This window comes from Polyergus mexicanus, unplaced genomic scaffold, assembly GCF_030449975.1.
Source record: "Polyergus mexicanus isolate NDT 795.1 unplaced genomic scaffold, iyPolMexi1.0 SCAF_22, whole genome shotgun sequence".
NCBI classification, from domain to species: Eukaryota; Metazoa; Arthropoda; class Insecta; order Hymenoptera; family Formicidae; genus Polyergus; species Polyergus mexicanus.
The window spans coordinates 2,968,053-2,993,682 of record NW_027223342.1 but is presented as its reverse complement, the minus strand read 5'-3'; the positions used below and the strand labels follow the sequence as shown (position 1 = coordinate 2,993,682).

The 25,630-nt window shown below is 44.1% G+C and overlaps 1 protein-coding gene across 6 annotated transcripts; it reads left to right on the top strand.

The window, feature by feature from the left end:
* Positions 1-788: 788 nt before the first annotated feature.
* LOC138942342 (runt-related transcription factor 1) lies at positions 789-25,630 on the top strand. 6 transcript variants are annotated; one of them, XM_070312509.1, is made up of 7 exons: positions 789-1,489; positions 6,002-6,709; positions 6,884-7,114; positions 15,263-15,376; positions 21,008-21,187; positions 23,360-23,653; positions 24,040-25,630. In XM_070312509.1, the coding sequence occupies exons 2-7, from the start codon at positions 6,391-6,393 to the stop codon at positions 24,384-24,386; spliced, it is 1,485 nt and encodes a 494-aa protein (XP_070168610.1). In that variant the 5' UTR covers positions 789-1,489; positions 6,002-6,390; the 3' UTR covers positions 24,387-25,630. The 6 variants fall into 6 exon arrangements, with proteins under 6 accessions (XP_070168610.1, XP_070168608.1, XP_070168609.1 ...); XM_070312507.1 differs by having other exon boundaries at positions 20,993-21,187; XM_070312508.1 differs by having other exon boundaries at positions 15,263-15,388.

Here is a 25,630-nt window from a genome sequence, read left to right as displayed (position 1 = left end):
TCAATCGTGGAAAATTGAAAAGAATTTCTTCGGAAAGAATTTTTCGCCTCCCCCATGTCGTAGAAATCGTAGAAAGATGTCGCGCGCTTTGGTGCGCTTCGAAAGCTATCGTCACGTTTGACAAGTGGAAGAATCAGCGATGATGAGGGCGCGGAAAATCGGCCGTCCGATCGGTGCAGCGCGCGCCAGCAGCGGCCATAATAATAATTTTTACAAGCCCGCGTGTAATCAAGGCTGCGCGTTACACATGTTTCGCCCGTGGGCGCCCCCTACCCACGGCACGTACGACCCCCCTCGTCGGCGTCGTAGGGGTGGCCGCGGCACATAGTAGGGGTGGCCACACGCGAGAGGGGACGAAGCGGAGAAACGAGGAGGAGAGGGGGCTTCTGGTGCCTCGTGGGGTGTTCGTGGATAACGAGGAGAAGAGATCGACGGTGGAAACGAGACGGGATACAACTCTGGACGGACGCGGTGCGGTGGATGAGAAAGGGGACTCTTGGCAGAGGGTGAACGCGGAGGGGGTCGGTGACAGGGGTGGAGGTGGGAGGGCGGTGTGTAGTATTCACGCGGCGCGGTTGCTGATGCTGGTGCTGGTGCTGCTGTTGTTGCTGCTTTTACTAGTGCCCCGGTCCGGCGTTCTTCGTGTATTGTTATCCAATCGAGCGTACCGACGAACCGGTTTTCGAGCCGGACCACGCGCGCCAATATCGCTCGTATACGGTACGGCACGAGGTTTTTCTTTTTTTCTTTGTGGGGGGGGAGGGCGGGCGATCATTGAACAACGGGATGTTATTGGTCGATCGCCGTGACACATGCCCGCGTGTATTGCGATCGAAGATCTGGTGAGAGACGCTGTTTATCGACGATCTGTGCCATTTGCGTACGATCGTAAACTATCGAATCCTCCATCGATCGCCGACAGTTCTAGATCCTCGGCTGGTGTACCCGTCTTTCTTTTTTTTTTTTTTTCTGTCATCGCAGATCGGCGAACGTGAAAGCGTTGATCCTTGGAACACATCGCTCGCGACACGTGTAGTGCGTTGAATTTTATTTGGTGATCCGTTCGACTATTTGGTTTCCATGGTGTTGGAATGAATATAATAATATGTAAAACTTGTTACAATTGTACGATTGTCTAATCGAGCTTACACAATATCTTGTAACAACGTACACGCGATAACTATCCGTTTTCTCTGTCACGTGTTTGTGCTTGGATTCCAAGATCATTGTGGACAAGCAGTGTTACCATCGATTGATTGTGGTCTCCTGTAAAACCCATCAAGCTTCGATGGGGTTGTCACGTGTCGGTGGGACGTTTGTAAGCTCGAAAGTCATCGAGAAACGAAGAGCGTCGTGCTGGAATTGACCGACCAGTTGAAATCTGCGGTGAATGATGGTTCTTTCGATCTATCGTGATTCGTATCGAAAGATCGTATTCGATTCGCGAGGAAAGACTACGGACTCTTCATTTCGGAATTTAGGAGTTTAAGTGAGTATTTCATCGGATTGTTTTTTGATTTATTAATTTAACACGTGGTTGTGCTAAGGGGTATTTTATTTCACAGTATAAGAATCATAATCAGACTATTCATTTAGTTTACACGACTGCATATCTTATAATAAATTAATTAATTTAATTTATCATTATATATAGTTGCGCGATATTGTAAATAATATGTTTGTAAAGCAAATGGAGAGAGAGAGACACTCTTATTTTATTTTCTAAACACACACACACATGAGACATTAGTAACTCCTGCCGACAATTATATCGATAGCACGGCTCATTAATTAACGTCCTTCAATGCGTCGCTATATCAGCTGGTATGTATCTACGACACGATTGTATGCCCATGAATAGAAACGATTGATTATCTCCCTTAATGGACAGGAAAATAATGAAATATCGCAAATGCGTAAAATTAATCAACTTAAATCAATGATTTATTAAAGTATCGATAGCTTACGTATATTACCTATGTGAAAAAGATATTTAAAGTCTCAAGCTAAATAAAATAGATAAAATGCTTAACAGGGATTTTTACGAAAACACTGTTACGCGTATCTTTTCACATTATCGTCGCGGATGGGAATCCCCCTGCGCTAAGTCGAGTAAAATGCGAGGGGGATTCGCGATTTCGAGCGAGCGGAGGGAAAGAAACGCGATGGAATATAGAGCGGAGTTACCTGGTTTGTGCCGTGTCCGGCAGTTGATCGGAGCGTGACGAGCGTTAATTGAATGTAGGTATGGCATTTGCATTGACAAGCTCTAACAGAGATAATTCGAATCTCGTCGAACGCAATGGTCCACACGGGCGTTAGGTCGTTTGTCAATACGACGGCGGCCGTCCAGTTTCCACGTTTCCAGCGATACACGCTGTTTGTCACCGTCTCGTCGACGACCGTTCGCCGCCGCCGAACACACCCCAGCGGCTCGCATACTTCTGCGGCGCGAACGCGTCTCGTGCCGCTCCGTTTTGCGTGCCGCACCGTGCCCGTCAAACACACGTGGGCTGTCGATCGAAGATTATTACGGACACCGCTACATAAATTCTCTTTGGCGAAAAAAAAAAAAAAAAAGAGGAACAACCGATGGGAGTCGTCCCGATCCAATTATCATCTCTGTCGAATAGATATACTCGAATCTAAACTTTGAAACTTTGAATTCAATTAGCCACTTTCAGGAATCTAATAGAAGATTTGGAAAGTATATATATAAAAAAAATACGAGTCGAAGAAAAATTGGGATATTATTGCTGAATGTCTTTGGAAAAAAAAAAAAGAAAGAAAGAAAAAAGAAAAAGATTAAAGTTGCAAATTTTTTTTGCTCGATCGAAGAGGGATACGAAGATGTCGTTTCGTAGGAGCGTCAAACGGATGCGAAAAAAACCTTTTCGAATTTGTTGATTTTATACAAGTGTGGATCCGCACATGTTCGTAGAAACTCGAGTGTTTGCCTACCGGCAGGTCCGCGACCGGTTGGATATCGTCAGGATATATTCGCGCAGGAAATGGGTAGTTCCATTGTTTGCACATTCGTACAAACAGTGCGACTGCGAGGATGCGCCGGGATCACTGTTTGATTTTCGAAAGTGAAGCTTCATTGTACGAGATACTGTGTTGTACGAGTGTCCCGATGCATATGAAACAACGATGCGTTTTGTGGAAAAAAAACGCGAATATCTCTCTCTCTCTCCCTCTGTCGAAAGCAGAGATCGTTGAAATCGAACAAATGATACATTTTCGCAAACCTTTACGCCGATATTCGACGCGCCAGAAGTTTCTTCCTCGCACGCAAATTCAACATTCGATCCGACGTGATTAATTTCGCGGAAACTTTTGCCCGTCGAGCCTAATTGGTAGTATCGAGACGCTGCAACGCCGATCGCAAGCAAGAGAGGAGAAAAAAATGTACGCGCGCGCGTTGCGCGGAGAAAACCGATCAAATCGGGATTCGATAGATCGATCGAAGGCTTTCCCGGCCCCCCACCGATGTCCAGCACGCGAGCCATACCGCAAAAGGGTCGAGGGGAAAGAGAGAACGCGAAGAGTGAGCGAGAGTGCCGAGAGAAAGAAAGCCGACGTCGTGAGAGGGAGAGATCGAGTCCGGTGGGAGATAAAGCGATAAAGAGCGGCGTGCGCGTGAGAGAAAGAGGTTTACGCTAGGCAGAATGAGAGGGACAGGAAAGAGAGAGAGAGAGAGAGAGGGTGAGGAAGAGAGCGAGGGAGGGAGCGCGCGAGAGAGAGAGAGAGACAGCCAGAATAGGGAAGGAAGGTTGGAAGGAGTGGGGTGGCAGAGGGGTGTGAGAGAGGAACCAGGAAAGGGGAAAGGGATGCTGCGTGTGTTGGCATGGACCAGTGCGTCAACGGCTGTTGCCTCACACGAACCGCCGAAATTATAGTTAGTGACCCCCAACGGATACTTCAGAAATACACTCCCGGACTCTATATCGGACTGCCACTTTCGCGCTGCTCGCAACGGGGAACAAGGATGATTCGAGGGTGCCGCTAACGAACCGCCAAAGGGGTCCCTTTGGGATCACCTTACGGGGGGGAGGATCGTCCTTCGAACTCGACCGAGCGATCTTGGCCAAGGCGCGCGTTTCGAGAGACGCGACATCATTCCCGGTTTACCACCCGACAGCTTGTTCGAGTGAAGTGTTTGACAAGATAGACACGATAGAGCACATTTGTTCTCATCTCGGATAGAACTTTGTACATGCGAGCGCGCGTGATTATGCGAGAGTTTTTTTAGTGTCAGTCGACGATGATATTGTACGTGATATCGTGTAACGCTTGATTAGTCAATCGTCGATTGTCCCGTTAAACGGATAATCAATCGAGTGCTTGAAATTGCGAGTAAGTGAAGATTTTCGATAAGGTTACTTCATTAACCAACGTAGTCTCCTAAAAACGACGACGGATGTTTCTCTCATTTGGAAACTTGGATACTTCTCCCTTTTTCTCGACATTAGTAAATGAAAGGGAGATACGTTTGCGATATATTAAATGTGTTTTATTAAAAATAGCGAACAATTTATATAGTTTACAATCACTTGTTGTACAAACATAACCACCGTTATACTGACTCTTTTCGGAGGAATCTTTTCCATCAAACTTCGATTTGAAAAATTCTCCTCCATTTCGCAGAACGTTTATAAAGATTATACGGCTCGTATTGAGTTTACTTGTTAATTGTTCATAAGATGTTTGGAATGGGATAACGAAGTGCTGTCGGTGTCATAATTCCACCGGAAGATAGTAAACAGAACGAGTTTCGTAAGAGATTTGAATGCGAAGTTAAGCGAGAATCTTAGCCGTCGCAAAGTCGACGAGATTTCTTACAAAAGAATCGTGAGAAGACGTACATGGATTGCCATTATTACAGTTCTTAAACATAGAAACGCCTCGCATTATTCTCTCGTATAATGGAAATTCGGCTTTAGAGAAATGTCGAACACGTATCAATTGCTTTTTATAAAATTATTTTGGATAATGTATAACACAATATGTAATTTTATCTTAGACATCTCGAAATCGAAATAATCGATTAATATATTTGTCACGCGTGATTGATATATGGTAGTGAAATTATTTCAAACGCGAAGCTCCTTACGTTCGGCCGGATATAATGATGGAGAATAATTAAAGAAACAATTACTCGGTTATCGATTAATACGTTTACCGTATAATAACTGTATTCATAGACATGTTCAACTTTGATCGCGTCTTCGTCTTATCATGAATTTGATATCGGTTGGCTCGGGGGATTTTCGAGTGGCGAACACCGTCATTGACAGGAGGCAACGTAGTAAACGTAGCCACGTGCAGTTTGACACGCGGTCGTACGTGCGTAGGGGTTGGGCATTCGTGTGGGGGGGGCTGCCTACCGCCGGGCGTTCTTTTTCCCCTATTTTTTCCGTCCCCACCATCGTACCCAGGTCTGCCCCTCCTGGAACCACCTGGATCCGGCGTGTCAGCCCCGGTGACGTGCGCAAAAATTACTGAATGAACGGTGACGTCACGAGGCCGGCCGCGTGAAAAGTGTGCGAGCCCGTTCCCGTTCGTGTCAACCCTTCTCATCCCCTTTCGTTTCTCGTCGCGCGTTACCCGACCCTTCGACCAGCGCCGTTCGTTTTTTCGCGTCCTTTTTCCGAGTCGGTGTCGCGTCGTCGCGCGGATTCGGACACAAATTAGGTTAAAGGGTCCCGATCGTCAGATAACGGCATGTACAAGATTTCATTAAACGGATCAAGGATGGCTAGGATGGCCGTTGATCAGCGACGGCCGCGCGTGGCGAGAACTTGCCGTGCTAAATCAATCCTTGGCTCTTTTAATAATCGAATTTCTTCATCATATTTAATGCGTTAAATTTTAGGTCAATGTATTAGATATGAATAAATAATTGTAGAATATAATAATAATTTTATACAAAAAAAGAAACTATATATAGAATAAATTGTAACAGCATTCTTGAAAGGAGATCGTTTTGTTTTTGCAGATACACTTTGAGAAATAGAATATTGAAAGGATTTTAAATCTGTCCCGACTCATCTGGCAAAAAAAAATTGAATTTTTATAAAGATTAATATTTTACGTCAAGAGCGAGGGAAGCGATCTCCGTCACTTCGCCACGAAAGTATAAAGATTGAAAGAAGCAATAAATCCGTCGTCAGATTTGTACGATGATGCAAAACTCTACGGGGAGTACGGAAGAGAATTCTTAAACCCACTGATTCGCCCTTCTGAATTTTGCCAAGGATTCTAAGCTTCCAAGGACATCGGGTCAGATCTGACAAATTATGCGCTCTTGAAAGATGCTGACGAGGCTCTTTCGGCTCGGCGGGTGAACCGAATGGAAGGATGTTTCATCCGGTGTTCTGACTGCCTATGGATATATTCGGCCGTTGCAACGGCGGCGGCAGCGGAAGCACGGTAGCCGGAAGCGGTGCTGGCTCGGCGAGGACCTCGAGCAACGAGTCCGCCGGTGGTGGTAGCGGCGGCACGCCGAGCGGTACCAGCGAGAGCGGCAGCAGCGCGAGTGGCAGGATGCAGCTGACAGGTGCCTCGGCTCCTGGGGCGGCGGCCTCGCCAGAGTCGGGCGTCTCTCCGTTGACCGACGCCTACACCAAGATGACCAGCGACATCCTCGCGGAGAGGACTCTGGGCGACTTTGTCAGCGAGCATCCTGGCGAGCTGGTTAGAACAGGTGATTGACTTTTGAAAATGGGTATTATCGATAAGTAATTGTTCTTTCTCGATCGTGACAAACACGGTATAGTTTTTATAAGAGTACTTGAAAAGCTTATATTCTATTTTTAGGACAAGTATATTATGATGCCATGTCTTGCTAATAAAATGAAACGGATATTTCGATCAACAGGCTCGCCGCATTTGGTTTGCACCGTCCTGCCGGCGCACTGGAGGTCCAACAAGACACTTCCGGTGGCTTTCAAGGTCGTGGCCCTCGGCGACGTTGGCGACGGTACCCTCGTGACCGTTCGTGCTGGTAACGATGAGAATTGCTGCGCCGAGTTAAGGAACTCGACGGCTCTAATGAAGAATCAAGTCGCCAAGTTTAACGACTTGAGGTTCGTCGGCCGAAGCGGAAGGGGTGAGAGTCGTTCCTTTCTTTAAAATTCACCGTTTCTCAGAAACTCCCGACATTTCATTCATCGCGACAAAGAGAGCGACGAAAGTATCGGGCATGACATTTCTCTTTATCTCTCTCTCTCTTGCCCTACTTTCTCCTCTCCATTCATAAAATTGCAAAGTTCCCGAGTCTCTTTGCTTAGAGTGTGTCGCCCTTCGTCTTTTATGCCGGAAGAAAATGCCAGAGGGGTGAAAGACGACGGTGGAAACCCCTTCAAAGAATTCGGTGTACGCCACCGTAGTAAGGGTAGGTCGCGGTCGTCTTGAGACAACCCTCGTTTTTCCTCGGCCCTTGGTGGAAAAGTCTCTCGCGTCTCTCGGCTCGGCTCGATTCGATTCAGGGGGTTGGTTCTCCGAGCGGGCGGGGGTGGATCCGAGAGGCTCGCTTGGGGTGGGTAATGGCTTTTATTTGTCGGCGACCTTCTTCTCTCGCTTTGCCGCCCAGTCTCGTCGGCGAAAGGGCGAACTGAGAGGGACGGAGCTCGTCGCACGAAGAAACCGACGACGAGAAACACAGGGACGGGTGATATTAATTGAGGTTTCAGTAGAGTTTTAATTAACGTTATTAGAGCCGGTATTTCGTTCAACTGCGTCTTTCGAACTCGCGCCAGAGTCCTGGATAAACTTGAAGTATCCGCGTGTGCATCCGACCTACTCGCAACGATTTCAATAAAGTGTCGTTTGACTTATATACCACTTATCACGCATGTCGCGATTTATTTTATACAGTTAAATTAATTTTGGAAATTAAGATTAAAAGTTAAGGCGAGAAAAAAATATGACTCGAGTTTGTTGAAAGTGAAAATTAACGATGATATTTGGTGTATATTATTATTATGATATTTTCGATTGTATCGATAAGGGAAGGCTAATCGTCTTAGAATCGGGGAAACTCGCCATCTCTCTCTCTCTCTTCCCCTCTCTCCCAGATTCACGGGAACGCGTCAGTCATTTGTCTGGGATTAGCTCTCAATTGTTTTCGCCGAGCGCGGAATTAACATAAGCTAGGATGAAGAATGTAAGAGAAGTGTCTCTCTCTCGTCAGGATTCCTAACCGGCTGCCTGGCTCCTTGAATATTCTCTGGAAACCGATGGTGCGCCGAACTCCCGGGAATTCTTAATGATCCTCTCCGTTTGTCGAGCGTGGAAGTATTCGCACGTACGAATTCGCAAGCAGGATTTTGTCCTTTCGATTCCTCGAGAAAGGATTAGAGATTCCTCTCAACTGCATTCCTCGTCATCGTTCCCATCGCGCGTGCATAATCAATGTAATACGTCAAAAAAATTCATACGTCAAAATCTTATCCGCAAAGGGGAAAAAAACAAAAAAAAAAAAAATCTCACACAGGTTCGATGTTATAACTATTGCGATAAACGTAAGGGATCGTTAAACATCGCGCGAGACATCGCGCTTTTGTCCTCGCCTAAAACCGCTTTTAACCCGGACAAGATTGAGCGTACTGCCACGGTAGTCGAGAGCTTTGCAATATCGATGATAAGCCGTAACCCCCTTCCTGCACGTTTCGATCGTAATGCCTGCTCCATCACTGCAAAGTCTACCCTGAAGGTACTGGATTGTTTCCACCCTTCGGCCCTAAGCCCTTTAACGAGATAGATCATTTGCGCGCTTATATAGTTCCAACGCGTAACCGGCGAGGTATCCTTCGACTTTGTTGCCGTGAATAAACTTCGTCACGGGAGCGTCGCCAATCTTACCAAGTTGCTTTAATTCCACAACACACTTTCGCTTAAACCTATTAATCATTGTACTTGTAACATACAACGCAAAACAGATTGAGAAGAGTATACGACGAAATCGAGGACTATAGTTACTATCTATAAAATGAGAAAGAAACTTTTATTCCAGTTCTATATACTTTCAATAAATGGAGATTAAGTATTCGCGAAAGAGAGCGAGAGCGGATCTCTAATAATTCTTGATATTTATAAAGTGAAAATTGTTTGCTTTTTAAAAATACAACCGTATACCCATTGAAGGAAAATGTGCGCGTGTGCGCGATGTTTAATTTAAACGCAAAATATTTGAGTAATTCTCAATGATCCTCGCGCCGCGAGCGTAATAAAAATTTATGAAACGCATCGAATCGGATGGAACGCCAATTCATTCGCAAAGTGTTGATTTATCGGCCGCGGCGCGAGGCTCGTTTCATTTCGAAAAGAAGAACGGGCAGTCGCTCGCGGTGACGGGCAACGCAGTTCCTGACCGTAATCAATTCGTTATCAGACTGCAATTGCGCATTTGCGTTTCGTTCGGGGCAAAATTGAAATTAATTAATTGGCCCGACACAGTGCGCCGACAGCGATACAATAGAGTTGGAGGAGGGGGAGGGGGGGGGGAGGGGAGGACACGTGTACCGGTGCACAGAGTGCCCACGTAGTTTCGCACACGCCCTGCAAAGAACGGAGACATGCTAACGAGCATAATCAGCGAATGGTCGGGGACGGGGTTTCTCCGCGTAATATTTTCCGAAATTTACAACGCGACACCCGCGCGCGAATGCGTAACGCTTTCCGTGATATTTCGAAAATTATATCCCGAGGCGCGCGTAAAGCTGTCATATCGCGAATCTGGGGGAACATGGAAAGCCTGGAATATTGTCGGGAGGATTTCTTTTATACCTGAGAAGCAGGATTGGGAAGTAACGCGTTACTTGTAACGCCGTTACCGTTACAGTTATTTTTTTTCAGTAACTGTAACGGTAATGGCGTTACAAATTTTATTTGTAACGGAAAAAGTAACTTCGTTACATTTTTCGGTAACGAGTAACGAATTTAACAGTTACTTTTATCGTTACTTTTTTCAAATTTTTTGATTTATTTAAGATATTATTCTTGCTATTGTGCGTGATAAAATTTTTATCTTAACCGTAAAGCCGTAAGCAAATCGACCAATTAGCATTCTTATTATGTTGTAAAAATGCTTGAATGTGATTGATCAACTTATGGCTCTTGCAGACCAGTGCGATGACGCGACGCGCGATATCCAATGAGAGCTTTATCTTTTCGGAAAAGCAGAGCTCTCATTTACTACCAGTTCTAAAAGTACCTTGCAACGAAAATTAGAAAATCTCAATAAATCTGACCTTATAGATTGCCATTCATTAGTTGAAGCTATTCAGCAAGATTTAAATAAAAGGTGACTTATTAATTTGATTAATACATATGTTATTTAATTTTAAATAAGGATTTAATTGAAAAATATTATTTTATTTTAAACTATTGATTCAAAAGTATTAATTTCAATAAAACAAACAATGTCGCTTAATTTACTATATTTGATTTTAGATTTCGTACAATATTTGAAACAGAAGAAATAATAATAGCAGCATGTTTACATCCAAAATTTAAGTTAAACTGGTTAACCGGAGAAAAAAGAAAACGTGCTGAAAATTACTTGGAGGATTTATTGGGAATCCGATCAACTGAAAATTCTTCAAAAGCTGGAAAATCTGACGATCGCGATGATTTTTTCATTTTTGAGCAAAAAATGGTGCAAAATGAATCTGAACAAGAAGAATTGCAACGGTCTTTAAAATCAAATAATTGTAATATAGAAATGTTAAACGACTATCCAAAACTTAAAAAACTTTTTATTAAATATAATACAGCTCTACCAAGCAGTGCATCTGTAGAAAGAATGTTTAGCATCGGTGGCTTTGTATTAACACCATAAAGAGGGCATTTAAATGATGATACTATGGAGCGACAAATTTTATTAAAAATTAATAAAGAATTTCGATAAAATTTAATCATTTATTTTGTAATAAACCTTGAATGAAATCTTGCTTACAATTTTTTAAAAGTTTTTCTTATGCAAAATAATTTATTAGTTTGTATTGTAAAAAAGTAACGGAAATTGTAACGACTCGTTACTTTTTAGTAACTGTAACGGTAACGAGTTACTTTTTAAAATTGGTAACGAGTAACGGTAACGAGTTATTTTTTAGAAAAAATAACGGTAACGGTAACGAGTTACTTTTATAAAGTAACTTTCCCAACCCTGCTGAGAAGATGAGGGAGTTGTCGTGAAATTTCGACTCGGAGAATTTTCTACAAAATTCTCTTCTTCGATAATTAAATAATTTTGTTCTCATATCGTGTAAAAGGTCAGCCAAGTGGATTGTGTGTTTGAAATTATTATAAATATTTATAAATATATATATTTAATAAAATATTGAAAATGTCATGGATGTAATAAATGCTCATCTTACAAAGAGGTTTATTTAGTTTTCTTTTCCAACATTTGAAACTTATACGAGGCTCCTACGTTTTTACTTCGTATAAATGAAAAACGGTAGAAAATGCATGCGATCAAAAATTTTATTTTAGAAAATCGTGTAAAAAGGATATTGAAAATATTTTCTTTATCTGGGATTTTGAACGAAAATACATGAAGGATTCAAATAGACAACCTGTGAATTGTCAGAGAGGACAAGTCTATCTGATCGATTCTACGGTGTCTATGGACTTGCCGAGTTTTGTCACAAGCTCGAACGAGACTTAAAACAAGGCGATCGCGTTTAAAAGATACGTAAGGACGTTCGGGCTCGATCGCGGACGATCCTTAATAGCTTTACGGTGACTGGCACCGAGGGTGATACCCCGCGTACACGCACCACCTACGTTTACCTGACGGCAACCATGGCGAGGTCCTGAAAAGATCTGGTTGGCAGGCGAGAGAGAATAGCGTGACTCGTAGCCGTCGAGAGGGGAATCCCCGTTTGGAAAACTAAAGTCTCGCGTGGCGAACCGCCGTGTGGCCACGCTCGACACTCGCCATTATTTCTCCGCGATATTTCCACCTCGCTCCTGCCCCCCTCGTTCTTTTTTTTTTTTTTTTTTTTTTTTTTTTTTTTTTTTTTTTTTTTGGTTCCGCCATCGATCATGTTACGTCTTACCGCGACCGGTGCTTTACCGTCTCGTCCATCGTGACTTTACCGGGTCGGGAGGATCCGAGTCGACTCCGGTTGAACTTTATGGCCCGATCGATTATCGCCATTTCGCAATGTACGAAAACGTGTCTAATGGGTCTGATAGAAAAATACGGTAATGGCCGCACGCGAATGGGGGTAACGCGAGCGTTAAAACGCATTAGCGGGAAGAAGTCGTTTAGGGGCGGATATAAATAATATAATGTGTTATCTTTTATATTGTAAACCGATGGCGGAGACTCTATCTTTGCAGCATTATCGTATCTAATTTCAAGAAAACACGTCTCGCTTTTTATATGTATATTATCTGTCGCGGGGCATGGGTAGTAAGATGATTGTTACATTTCTATCATGGGCCGATACAAAGTTAGAGTGTCTATTATCTGGAAAAATATAGAAAACCTGGATTTCTTTTATATCTGAAAAAAATCAGAAAATTCTCATGGAATTTTATTGGGACTCGGGAAATTTTTTGAAAAATTCTCTCTATCATAATTTTAGCTCTCGTATTATAAACAGTCGAATCAATCATTATATTTAAAATATACAATATATCTATCTCTGTTTATATATATATTGGATGATTGCATAAGTCGTGCCCGATTTTCATAGATGGCAACTTAAGTTGCTGCATGGCGGAGTTCTATTGTTTTCGTGTGATAATTGTTGCTTACATCGAATAGATGACGTTGTCTTATGTCAATTTAGCGTCAGACATTGTTCAGATAAGTTTATTTGTGCATAAGAGAAATCATTAAAAATGGAGAACGAAAGGTGCATTTGCGGCATGTAATGCTATATGAATTTCGGAAAGGCGTGAGTGTTGGGATTGCGCAAAAAAATATTCAAAGCGTTTATTTGGACCGCGCTCCTGCTCTCCGAACAGTCAAAAAGTGGTTTGGCAGATTTCGAAATGGTGATTTCAACATGGAGGATCAACCCCGCTCTGGACGGCCTTCTGGCATCGATGATGACATTGTGCATGCCTTAGTGGAAAGAAACCCAAGGATTACAACTGAGGATATTGCTGAGATGCTGAACATCGATAATTCAACCGCTTTTCGTCATTTAAAAAAACTTGGATACATTTCCAAGCTTGATACGTGGGTGCCGCATCTCCTGACTGAAAGGAATAAGCTAAACCGCATGACTGTGGCTCTTTCCCTTCTCGAGCGTAACAAAAAAGAGCCTTTTTTAGATTGAATGGTAACAGGCGATGAAAAGTGGATTCTCTACAAAAACGTACAGCGAAAGAGGACATGGAAAACAGCAGCTGAAGGAGCAGAACCCGTAGCAAAGGCTGGCTTGCATCCGATGAAGGTGTTGCTGTGTGTTTGGTGGGGTCGCAAGGGAATTATTTACTTTGAGCTGCACAATCACGGTGGACAAATACTGTGAGCAACTAACTAGACTCGCTGCAGCTATTCGAGAAAAACGTCCGATTTTGGCCAATCGAAAAGGCGTCATCTTCCACCATAACAATGCTAGGCCACACGTCGCTGAACAGACGCTGCGAAAACTGCAGGAGTTGCAATGAGAAATTCTGCAGCACCCGCCATATTCTCCAGATATTGCGCCTTCGGATTTTTATCTGTTCCGGTCTTTGCAGAATAGTTTAAATGGCAAGAATCTCAATTCCGAGGAAGCTGTCGAAAACCACCTTACAAACTTTTTTCAAGAAAAACCAAGTTCTTTCTTCAAAAATGGAATCGACAAGCTTATAGATCGTTGGAAAACCATTGTAGAAAAGAATGGAGACTATATAATTGATTAATAAAAGTGTTATCTCTAAAATATAATCTATTGAAGTTTATATTTAAATCGGGCACGAACTTATGCAATCACCCTATATATATATATATATATATATATATATATATATATATATATATATATATTCAATGCCTTAATAAAATATTGAATATTTATTCAATATATTCTACTTTATTATATTTTTTAGTTACCAAAAAAAAATGACAAACTCTCAGCGCAAGTGAAAAATATTCATCTTACAAAAGTTATTCAATCTTTTTCTCAGTGCAATTCATTTGCGATTTAACATTCGAAATTTAAATGACTCCGCGTTTTTCCTACGTACGAGTGAAAGGCATTAAAGACTCGAACGAAAGATTTTTTTTTCAATATTCTCTTTATCTGGATATTTGAAGAAAAATATTCTATTTGCAAGATCGGGAAATTTTTTCAGGGACTTTTTTTATACAACATTCGATCAGATGATCCCGAAAGAGTGGTGTGTCGTGCCGGTGTATCATGCAAATGCATCGTGAAAAAATTGCAACACGCCGAGCGGGAAACGCACACGCGTGGTCGCCCCATGGGCCGGATGTACGGTGATGAAAAAAGAACGAAGGGTTAAAATTGCGGTGAACCTCGACTGGCGCGCGCAATTTTTTGCCGCGGCGACTTTTCGCATCGAGAGAGAGAGAGAGAGAGAGACAGAGACAGAGAGAGAGAGAGAGAGAGAGGAGACGTTACTCTATACATATATACATATTTTCGCGCGCTTGCTTTTATCGCTTTGCTTGCTTTCGCGTGCTGTCGAATCGATCGCGGTGAAGTTTCGGCGCGTTCGCGGGTTGAAATTGCGGTGGACGCGCGTTTCTCATCCCGACGAGCCTCGGCTCCCATCGTCCATCCCTCTCCCCTCCCAACCCCTAAGCTTTTTCCACGACGCATTATTCCGCGCGTAACCGAGGCTTTTTAACGAGAACCACCCCCTACGAGAATCCTCTACCAAACGGGGTAGTCCGTTCTCTCCGTACCCTTGACTCGGCCGCGTTGGCTGGCCACCGTCACCGTCGACGACGCCCTCAAATACATTACCGACGTGTAATTCGGTTACACCACGGAGTTTCGCCCCGGCTAACCGCGTTTGCGAACTTTCGACGTCGGTTGAATAGGCGCGTCCACGAATCGACGCTAAAAACGCGCTCGTACGTTTTCGCCTCGTTTTCCAAAGTTGACTCCCCCCCCTCGAGCATATTTACACTTTGCGCATTGCGGTGTATTAAAAAAAATTGAATGTTCGCCAACGAGAAATGTCGGTGATGAAATTTTCTAAATCGATAAGATGTGTTTGGGGGGGGTGTGAAAAAAATTTTCAATCGATCGCGTTAAGCGTACATCTCGTGTTTCAGGCAAGAGCTTCACGTTGACGATAACGGTGTCGACGACGCCGCCCCAAGTCGCCACCTACACCAAGGCGATCAAGGTGACAGTTGACGGGCCGCGCGAGCCGCGATCCAAGACCAGTGAGTATCACTGTAAGCATTGCTATTCCTATTATACATTTTTATCATTATATCACCCGCAGAAAAGATTTCCGGAATCTAACGCTATTACTCATCAATCTATCATAAAATAGGATCGATATAGCGACAATCGTATTTATTATTGAGAAAGGAATATTTTAATCTTAAATGGAAAATTCTTTAAATCTACAATAAAATGCTCTTGGTGCGCTATCCCGTTAATTCTCTCACAAAGATGAGGATGGAAATTTGTATAGCAATCCTAACATCGAGTTACTCCAAATGCAAGAATGTACAAGCTTTAGATTTTTGTATATTGTTACTCCTGTCTCGAAGATAATGTGACAATCTTATTTAATTCGAGAGAGAAGAAAAGGAATTATTGCATAAGGCTGCGATACGATTAAATGTGTCGGGAATATTTTCTCGTCACGTTATCAGAAATCCTTTCTGACAGTGATTACTGTCTTCACGAGATTACTGTCGCGCATTCCTCGAGACTTTCGCATCAGATTCGTTCGATATCGTATACCTAGCCTAATCCGCGGAATCCGGGATAGCGGTGGTGGGGGGGAGGAGGGGGCAGGGGGGATTCTGCCGGGAATCTGCCGAAACGATTGTAATGCTTAACGAACGAGCGGCGTGGCACCGGAGGCAGTAAAAGCCGCAAGTTCGAAACGGCCTGAATGTGCGGCTTCGTACCGTGGCCGGACGTTACCTCCGAGGCTAAGTTTCGCGCAATTGCCAATTATTTATAACCGGCGGAGCACCCGGCCCCCCTGCCATAACATTGACAAAGAGCTGCCGGGCGTTGCCCGCAAAGATGCGCGTATGCGTGTATATATGTGTGTGTGTGTGTGTGTGTACGTGTATTTGTATCGTGCGTTCGTATCGCGGCGCTTTAGCCAAAACGCGTGGCGACGCCAACGCAAACTTGGCGGATATCCGATCGCGGGTGCCCCTTCGCGAGAATCACCAACCAGTTCGCCGAGGCATACAATTACCGAGGACCGTATTCTCCCATCCCGGTTATTTCGGTAGGGCGCGAAGAGAAGGAAACGCCCATCTCATTCTCCGTCCTGTTACCTATCTGTCGCGTAACCTGCCGCTCGTAACGCTCATTGTGCGCTCTTGAAATCCACAATAGTTTCAGACACGGCCAATCTGTGGCGGACGCGAGAACGTTACCCTTCATCGTCTAAGATTAGATATATCCGATGATAAAAATTCCGCGGTAAAAAAAAAAAAAAAAAAAAAAGTAATAATATAGCGCCATTTCTCCCCCTTTTCGAGTTCGCCATCAAAATCAGCAGGCCTTTTGCATCGCGTTGCATTATTACATTTCCTACGCCGATGGTATCCCATGTCGGCTTGGGACATATCGGACAGAGCAGCGTGTGTAACGTCGTCTGCGAGAAGAGGCGTACCAAAAATATCCGATAGCTTTAATATATCGAGGCGAGGCGATTTCTCTGGACGGTAAGCACGGAAGGAGGAGGTGGAGTAGGAGGGGCGGGGGGGGAGGGGGGAGGGGGAGAGCATAAGTTTGGTACCTTGGGAAATTGCGACCACATCCGCCGGCTTGGCCGCATCTGCGGGCCACCCACGAAACTTCCGTCATAAATCCAAAATATGAAAACGCGAAATTTCGGTGTACCGCTCGGAGACGCCGAGCATCCAAGCAAAATACTACGCTTCAAAGAGAGAGAGAGAGAGAGAGAGAGAGAGAGAGAGAGAATTTCTCTTACGATATTAATGCCCTATTAACGCTATCCCGTTTATCTGTCATTCAGGATTAGAAACGAAATTTGCGTTATTACGAGCGCGTTTTCGACACGTCGTTTAATTAATTTCGAATTGACGCAATTGAAATCGCCCTCGGTCTGAGAAGACGTATCGCGAAGCGGCGTTAAAAAAAAATAAAAAAAGAAAAAAAATATAAGCATCTTTAAAACGAACACCGGATATGAATTTTTTTTTTTTTTTTTTTTTAGCGATCGTTAAGGTAGCGATGTAAGAACATCGGAAATAAGCTCGTTTGTCAAGTCGTCGGGCGCTTTGAAATCTCTCACTGTGAAAACAAACCGTTTGCTGAATCGAGGCAAATGGCGCGACAATTTCGAGATACGGCGGTGCGAGATGAAAGAACCTCGTCTTCCTGGGTGGTCCGCGTGCGCTTCTTTTCGATGCCCCATGGATTCACACGTGTCTCGTCTCACGTGTTTGTCAAACAACCTAACCTGAACGAGCGTCTCCCAGCTGTTATATATTTTCGTGAATAACACACATCTGATTTTTTATATATAATTTATTGAATTATGTAATCATTTTTGAAAGACACAGACAAATACATAAAACCTAAATATATATATATATATATATGTATTTCTTTTTATATACTTTTTATATACTTCTTTTTATTTTCTTTACACCAATTGATGCCTATCAATTTTTGAGCTTAAAATATTCAGGTAACGTTATTGCAGAATGAATAATTTTATGAGATATTTCATAGTTTATGTAAAATTATGTCAAAGTGAAGTAACAAAATTAAATATAAAATATCTCGTAAACTATTAAACTTTTGGCCATCGTACCCCCATAACTTTTTATGCAGAAAATTGCAAGGAATCGATTTATGTAAAAGAATTGGGTTGTTTCCGTTTAAAAAAACAAGATTGACATTGAAATCTCCGAAGCGCCTCCACCCAACGTCAAACTAATGGCAGTATCATATGACCCCCTTAGAACCGAACAACTTTTGTCAGAAACATTTCTTTCTATCTCGCTTTATTTTTTTAGATATTTAGGCGTCTCAATGTACCATAAATGCCCCACCCTGTATATATATTATATATATATATATATATATTTTTTTTTATGATTATGACAGAATGACATGCCACGCGACACCAAACCGCGATGAAAAGAGCCGGCGCAGCTTGAAACAAGGATTTGTTTCGGTAGTTTCCTACGATGGCGGCTTGATAGATTTAATAAATTATGCCGCTCGACCCACGAATTTATCACGTCAGCCTAACCCTTTGAATTCGGCGCGCCGTTCTTCGCAGTATTTCATTAGGCGTCGAGCACTCGTGCGACCCTCCGGATAGTTGCTCGCTCCTCTAAACGGCCGGGACCCTCACGTTATTCTCTCTCTCTCTCTGTCTCTCCGTTTAAACGAGCCAACGAATAATCAGGGAAATAAAATCAGCGGTCAATTTTTCGGTAATCAGTTATTTCTATATAGTTTTCGACACACGCGAGGATAATAATTTTTAATAATTACTTCAAAACGTTTTACATTATATTATTGATTACGCTTAATCCGATTCATTACAATCCACAATGGCTTTTGACTGAAATAATACTATTATTTCGGATTTATTCTTTCGCGAATTAGAAGAAGGCAATCGACGGCGATTGGACAAAGTTGTAAGTTCTCAGCAAGTCGCGGCTATCGATTTCATCGGACACCCTCTTCGCGCGCGCCCTGACTGCCAGGGAATTTCTCGAGAGTTAGCAGCTGGCAACGACAGATCCTCATTTCGTCCCGTCGCCCTCCCCCTCCCCCCTCCCCCCTCCCCATCCCTCTTTATTCCCACCCGCGCAAGCAGCGTCCCGAAATCGCGTCACTTCTCTCGATGGATGGTGAGCGCGAAGCGTTCTCATTTTCGATCTTTCCCATCGACTTCGAGAATCGCGATTTCGTTTAGTCCCGTCTCGTCTCGTCTTATCGAAGACGCGAAACATCGCGAGGATCCCGAATTGGCGCGACTCGTCGCGAGAAGCATCCGGAACACCCCCCCTCCCCCACCCCCGGGCTGAATCTCCCTCAATCAATTTTCTTGGACCCCGCAGCCTTTCCGCGGCGGCGGCGGCGGCGGCGACGGCCATCTTCGGCTACCAGACGAGGGTAGAATGTGTAATGAATTGCTTGTTTAATTAATTACAACCCTTCGCACGGAAGCGTTCGCTCGGCGTTGTCTTAGATAAGGTTTATTCGTTTGTCCGTTTTCCGCGTTTGATCGTCGGATGCATGAATGCACAATTTTTCACGCGTTTCTCTGTGGACGCATATTTTTTTCCCATATATACGTGGAATCGCGATTTATTTCAAGCGCGTAAAATATATTTCAAGATGACTATAATACAAAAATATTAATTAGTATAAAAATAATTGTTTTTAAGAAAATTATTTGCAATGTATTTTTTTTTTTTTTTTTTTTTTTTTTTTTTTTTTGCACCAATTGATTTGTCTCATTATTCTGTACATAAAAGTATTACGGTAAAATGATCGAAAACTGAATATTTTACGAAATATATTTTATTTTTTATATCAAAATATGTTAGATTATAAAATATAAAATAACTCAAAAAGTACTTAATGAAAAAATACTTTATTATAGTGTTTTGGAAAGCTCTCGACATAAGCTATAAGAATATTTGCAATAAAAAAATAGGGGGTTCCATTTAAGAAATTAAAGGTGTCCTTGACTTGACCTTAACGATGCCATCCAAGGTCAAACCAATGACACATCTTATGTTCCCTTCAAAAGCGTACAATTTTTGTTGAAAACATTTTTCTCTAAAATGCTTAGTTTTTGAAAGAAAAAGGGGGTGTACGGGGGTGGTCTAGGACACCCTGTACATATATATTTTCTTATATATTTTTCTGTATCCTTTAAAAATGATTACGTAGATGTTACGCAAAGACAACTTTGCTAATTGCATTGACGCAAATTCACATCGCGGCTAATGATTTAAAAGACGAATAAAAGGCGTTTCCATGTAAGGAGACTGTATCCGATCTATAGAATTTTCTCCCGGGGTCCTGCTTCTCTCCGGGTCCTGCGGCGTGCTCGAATCGCCGGTCGTTTAACAGGATCTCGTTAGTCTCGGTACCCGTCGGTATTCCGCCGTCGCGCCCCCATTGTGTCCCCGGATCGAGCGTACCCTATTCAGCAAACCGGCGGGAATTTCGGGTTGCCGAGTTAGAATTAGGGCTTCGATTGGATTATCAGGACGGCGGGAGTCCACCACCTCCCTTCCGTTCCTGCGACCCTCTCCGTGTCGGTCTCTCCGGCCTCCGGTGCCTTCCGCGTTGGATCGTTGCCTTTAGGGGAAAGGGAACGAACCTGCACACGGCTATCCTGTACGACGACCTCTAGCCAGGGACAGCCGGATAGGACGTCCGCCTATTGGGACGTCTTTAATTGGGTTGGCGACACCGTCGCAGGGAAATAAAATGTATCGATGCCTCTCTCTCTCTCTCTCTCTCTCTCTCTCGCTTTCTCTCGTGTCTCCCTCGTTCGTTGGGCTTTCAAAGGGACGGCTACACAGCATTTAGTCGTATATCGCGTTCCGTTTGTCGTTTCTCGGTAAATGAACGATACTTTTCGCGTTCGTCGAATAGGAAAAAAGAAAGTATAAATAATTTCCATCCAGTGTAATTTACATGTATCGAAAAAAAAAAAAAAAAAAATTCGTGCGCGTAAAATAGAATATTTGGCCTGTGCTCTGCGAGACGTTTCGATCCTCGAGGAGAATGACGGGTAAAACAAGACAGGCGATTGATACGTGGGGTCCAGCGGACAGGCGCACGGTTGATCGCAGTGCTGTCTCTTTTAGGGCAGCAGCAACAATTTCACGCCTTCGCGTTCGCCTCGCAACGAGGCGGCCCGTTCTTTGCCTCGCCTCTGGTGGACCCGTTGCAACCTCTGCCGAATCCGTTGCAACCCTTACCGAATCCGCTCCAGCCGAGGGATCCGTTGTCTTCCTTTAGACACGCGATGCCCGGTAATTGTCAGAGTAAGTAAATCGACCGAGTTCCTCCCCCAGCAGCACGATCGTCGTAATCCACAATCGCACAGCAACTCGGCTTTGAATGTGTTTCGTCAATATAATTTGCTTTACGCATGCGTGTATTATTGTCTCTGTTGTTATCGGCTTGTATCGACGATTCTCTTCGATATAAGAGATCCCTTAATATTAATGCGATGTTTTATGTATAAAACATTTCACGAAATATGTAAAACAGCGACTTATATATACACGTTTTTTTTGTTTTTTTTTTTTTAGTGATATTGTGAAATTTAGATAATTTTTGTCATCGAGCGGGCGGCTTCTGTCGAGTTCGGGAATATTTCCAACCAGACTGTTACTGGTCTGAGTACAGAAGCACGGCTTTTGGATAGGCTCGGCAGCTAGCTTCTCGGCTTCAGTGGCGGAAACCGCAAGCCTGTTCAAAGCTAGATTAAATATTATATTAAAGGGGTTGCGCGCGCGTCCCAGTCAGTTGGCTGCCTGGTGTTTTGGGGGCGCAGCCTCACCTTCTCTCCGCGTTTATAACGTAGATTCGCGAATTTGCGCGCAAAGCGCATCGTCAAAGTACAACATCGAGAGGTTGTTAATCGTTAATTGTAGGGGGGGAAGAAAAAAGAAGAAAAAGAAGAAGCCTTCGATCGTTGATCGACGAGCGCGAGCGATATATATATCTGGATGCGCGATAAAATTTTTAATACTCCCTTGTACGATAACATCGATAAACGGGTGGTTCTGGTAAGCGCGCAAGAAGAGACGAGGGAGGAAAAAGAAAAAAAAAAAAAAAAGAGTTTAAACAATAATTCGAGAGATCGGCCATTTTAATGAGTTACCTCAGACGTGAGGGCTGACTCTCTGCTCCGCTCTGTTCTAGCTAAATTTCCCGATAAAATACGAAGCACGCCGAATATTTCCTTTATTAACTTTTTTCCCCTCATCGGGCATCTGGCCGTCCGATAATACGCGGCCGTATTATTCTCACGCTACAAGCTTGGCGAATTTGATTTCGAGAGACACTCGCTCCGCGAACTAATTTTTCTTCTCTAATGAAAAATTGTATAAAGCTTTTTATAATATAAATATATATAAACAAAAAAAAATATATATATATATATTTTTTTTTTAATTATATTGATAAATTACTTATTCTCTTTTGATACGATTAATCGAAAATGTTTGCTTGTGAAAAATACGTGGAAAATTGTTTTCCTTTTTCGTGAAAAGCGAAATGAGCTCGAGGCGAGGGAAGACAATTCGGTATTTGAATCCCCTACAATAGGGATCTCCGCATATTTCGGTGAGACTCGCGCGCGCAACTTTTCGGCGATTTTCCATAAAAAGGGAGACTCCTCTTCGGACCGCAAGGAATCCGGTAATGCCGAAGGACGTGAAAGCACGGACGCTGGCTGGGTAGCAGTATTTAGGGTTAGCTCTCGTGACGACGGTCCGGTGGCGCTCGCCGAGGCAAGCTCGGTTATTTGAGTTGGCCCCAGCCAAACGCAAGGGGGAGGGAGAGAAGAGATGACCAACCCTTTGATCTCGATGTACCCCGTCCGTTTCCCTCGCAACCCGCCGTGTCCCCTCTCGCGGACGATCGCTCTCTCTCTCTCTCTCTCTCGTGCCTCGTCCTTTCTGCATTCAACCCCCCGTGACTCATTGGAAAATCTATCGGGGACGTTGCCTATAGCCCGCAAAAGTACACTCGCCAAGGATCGTAGAGGGTGGCCGCCACTGCCGCCGATGCACCTAGCGAAGTGATTCGAATTGGCATATAATCCGGCGAAAATTTCCCCGTACCTTCTCCTACCCCCTATCGCTTTATCCGATTGTCGTGATTATTATTTATCTTTTCCGTCCGGCACGCCTGGCCGGGGAGTGCCTCGTCGGAAAATTGCTATCGATATTTGTATGCTGGCCCGCTTTTTCTTACACGTGTGTTGTACGTTTCTTTGTGCCGTTTGTTCTCCTCGCTCGTTGATTGCTTTCTCGCAGCTGGTATTTCCAATGTATATACGCTTTCTCGATTTACATGTTTATATATGCAAAAGCGTTTACCATGCATTCCCTTCCTTGCGCGATCATCGGCTCTTTCCTTCCTTTCGGGTTTTTTTTTTTTTTTTTTTTTTTTTTTGCAAGACGTGCAACGGAAGGTTTCTCTAGACATGTCACAGTTTGGCCTGACGGCGAGCAATTCTTGGGGGTACGGCAGCACGGCCGGTTACGCCGGCTATCTCCCGGGCCCCCTGTCGTCGTGCGCGGCGCAGGCATCATTTCCACCCCCGCCGCCGCCCCCGCCGCCACCACCGCCGTCATCGACGTTGGCGTCCTTCGCTGGCACGGCCTCCATGAATACGCCGACGGCACCTGACTCGACGGCGGGCTCCACCGTCACATCCGGCAGCAGCAATACCGGCTCGACGCCGCAGCAGGACGCCTTCTCCGCGGTCTCGTCTCGTAAGTTGAGTTGCCTGCTGCACGATTATCATCGAATTTCGCTGTGGTCTCGACAAACGAACAACCATGGGGTATCGCTTAACCGTCACAGCACGATGTAATTGTAACGTCTCGATAAATTTTTCAAGAGCCGATAACTTTAATGTGAACGAACCTAACGCACTCATTGGGATCGCTGAATTGTAATCAGGAACTTGTCATATCTCTTGTCTGGATGAGAGGTCGCTGAAAAAAAAAAAAAAAGAAAGATTCGGAAGCACCGCGGGAACGGTTGTGCCTCATGGTTGGAAACCTAGCTGATTCGGAGGATCCGTTCAGAGGCTCTCAGCACCGTTTGTCTCTATTCGAACTGAACGTAGTGAGTCTCGTTGCACGAATTGTCGCAGTCGTACCGGACACCACGACACCGGGCCAGTCTGACCCGCTGGATCCGCTGAGCAGCCTCATGACCGGCGGCTCCACCAGCCAGAGGTATCAGGATTACGTGTCGCCCAGATCTCTGTCCACCGACTCGAGCACAACCGAGAGCCCGGTGCACGAGGAGCAGGGCTTCGGGCAGAATTACGGCAACTACTTTCCGACGCCCGGTGTGCTGCCCAGCATACTCTACTCCCAGCTTTACGGGAATCAGTTCCAGAATTCCGAGAGCGCCGAACAGAGGGCCGTCGCGGATAGTTGCAGTGTGAGGCAAGAGGAAGTTAGACCGGACAACAACGTCTGGAGGCCGTACTGAGAGGCGGAGGAAGGTAGTTTCTTATCCAGCGATTTGGCCGTCGAGAGACCGCGCAGCTCTTGGAAGACAAGGGGAAAGTGACGCTTGGAAAAAATCGCTCTTCAAGCTCTCGATTGATAATTGTAGCGCGACATGATGATTCTTCGAAGACTATACAAGTGTCAAGGACGATTCTTGACGACGAATTAGTGGGCATTAAAAGCTTGATCCGAAAGGAACTCGGGGGCCGTGTCCGAGCTCCTTGTACGCTCTTCCGGAGAGTTTCGGGAAATTAAAATTCTCTTACCGGTTGTGTTTCTCGCGCCAACGAATCTTAGGGGAGTGAATGAAATGGGAGAGGATTTGTAATTAAATGAGAGAGAGAGAGAGAGAGAGAGAGCGAGCGCGGGTGTGAAAGTGGTGTGACGACGACGACGACGACTATTATAATGATATCCGCAGAATGTATATACGTGTACATAGCTAGACCATTGTCGTTTCATCGAATCATTATCGTTTTAAGACGCGACACGCGATACATTAATTTATTTCATCGATTACGTTTTCATAGTATAATTGCGACCGCTGCGGGGATCGTGCAATATTGTCAAAGCTGCGCGACGATCAGCTCTTCCTCTTCTTTCTGTAAATATATATATCTTCCACACGTTGCGCGTTCAGTTTCCTTTTTCGATCCGCGAAGATTTCCTTCTCCCGTAAAAAAAAAAAATATATATATATATATATAAAAATACCTCTCGGTCTACGAAGGAATTCGACTTTGCGCTTTCGGCGAGATAATCGCAGCGACCCTGAATTATCTCGAAAGATCGACAGCGAAAGGCTGTCAACGTCGTGCGGTCACGTTCGTCGTCAAGCCGGCGATAAAATCGAATGGGATTCGATTCGCGTGAAAAAAGCACTCGCGAGTATTCAACGAAACGAATGAACGAACGTGCCGGCATCGAAGACCTTACATCGAAATTTCCGCTGAAGAAACGAAAACTCGGGAAACGACTCGCGAAACGATTTCGCACCCGTACGCTCGTCGCCGGCGAGAAGCTTATCCGTTTTTCTGGTTATTTTTTGTTTTTTGTTTTTTTTTGTTTTGTAAGCCGGCGACGGGCACTTTGCGCGCGTTTCCGAAAATGATTTCCGATATACATATCTACCGATCTATTGTTATCGTAGTTTTTGACCGAGTCGAAGTAAAAAGTGTATTTCAAAATACGATACGAACGGATTCTTTTTTCTTCAAATTTCCT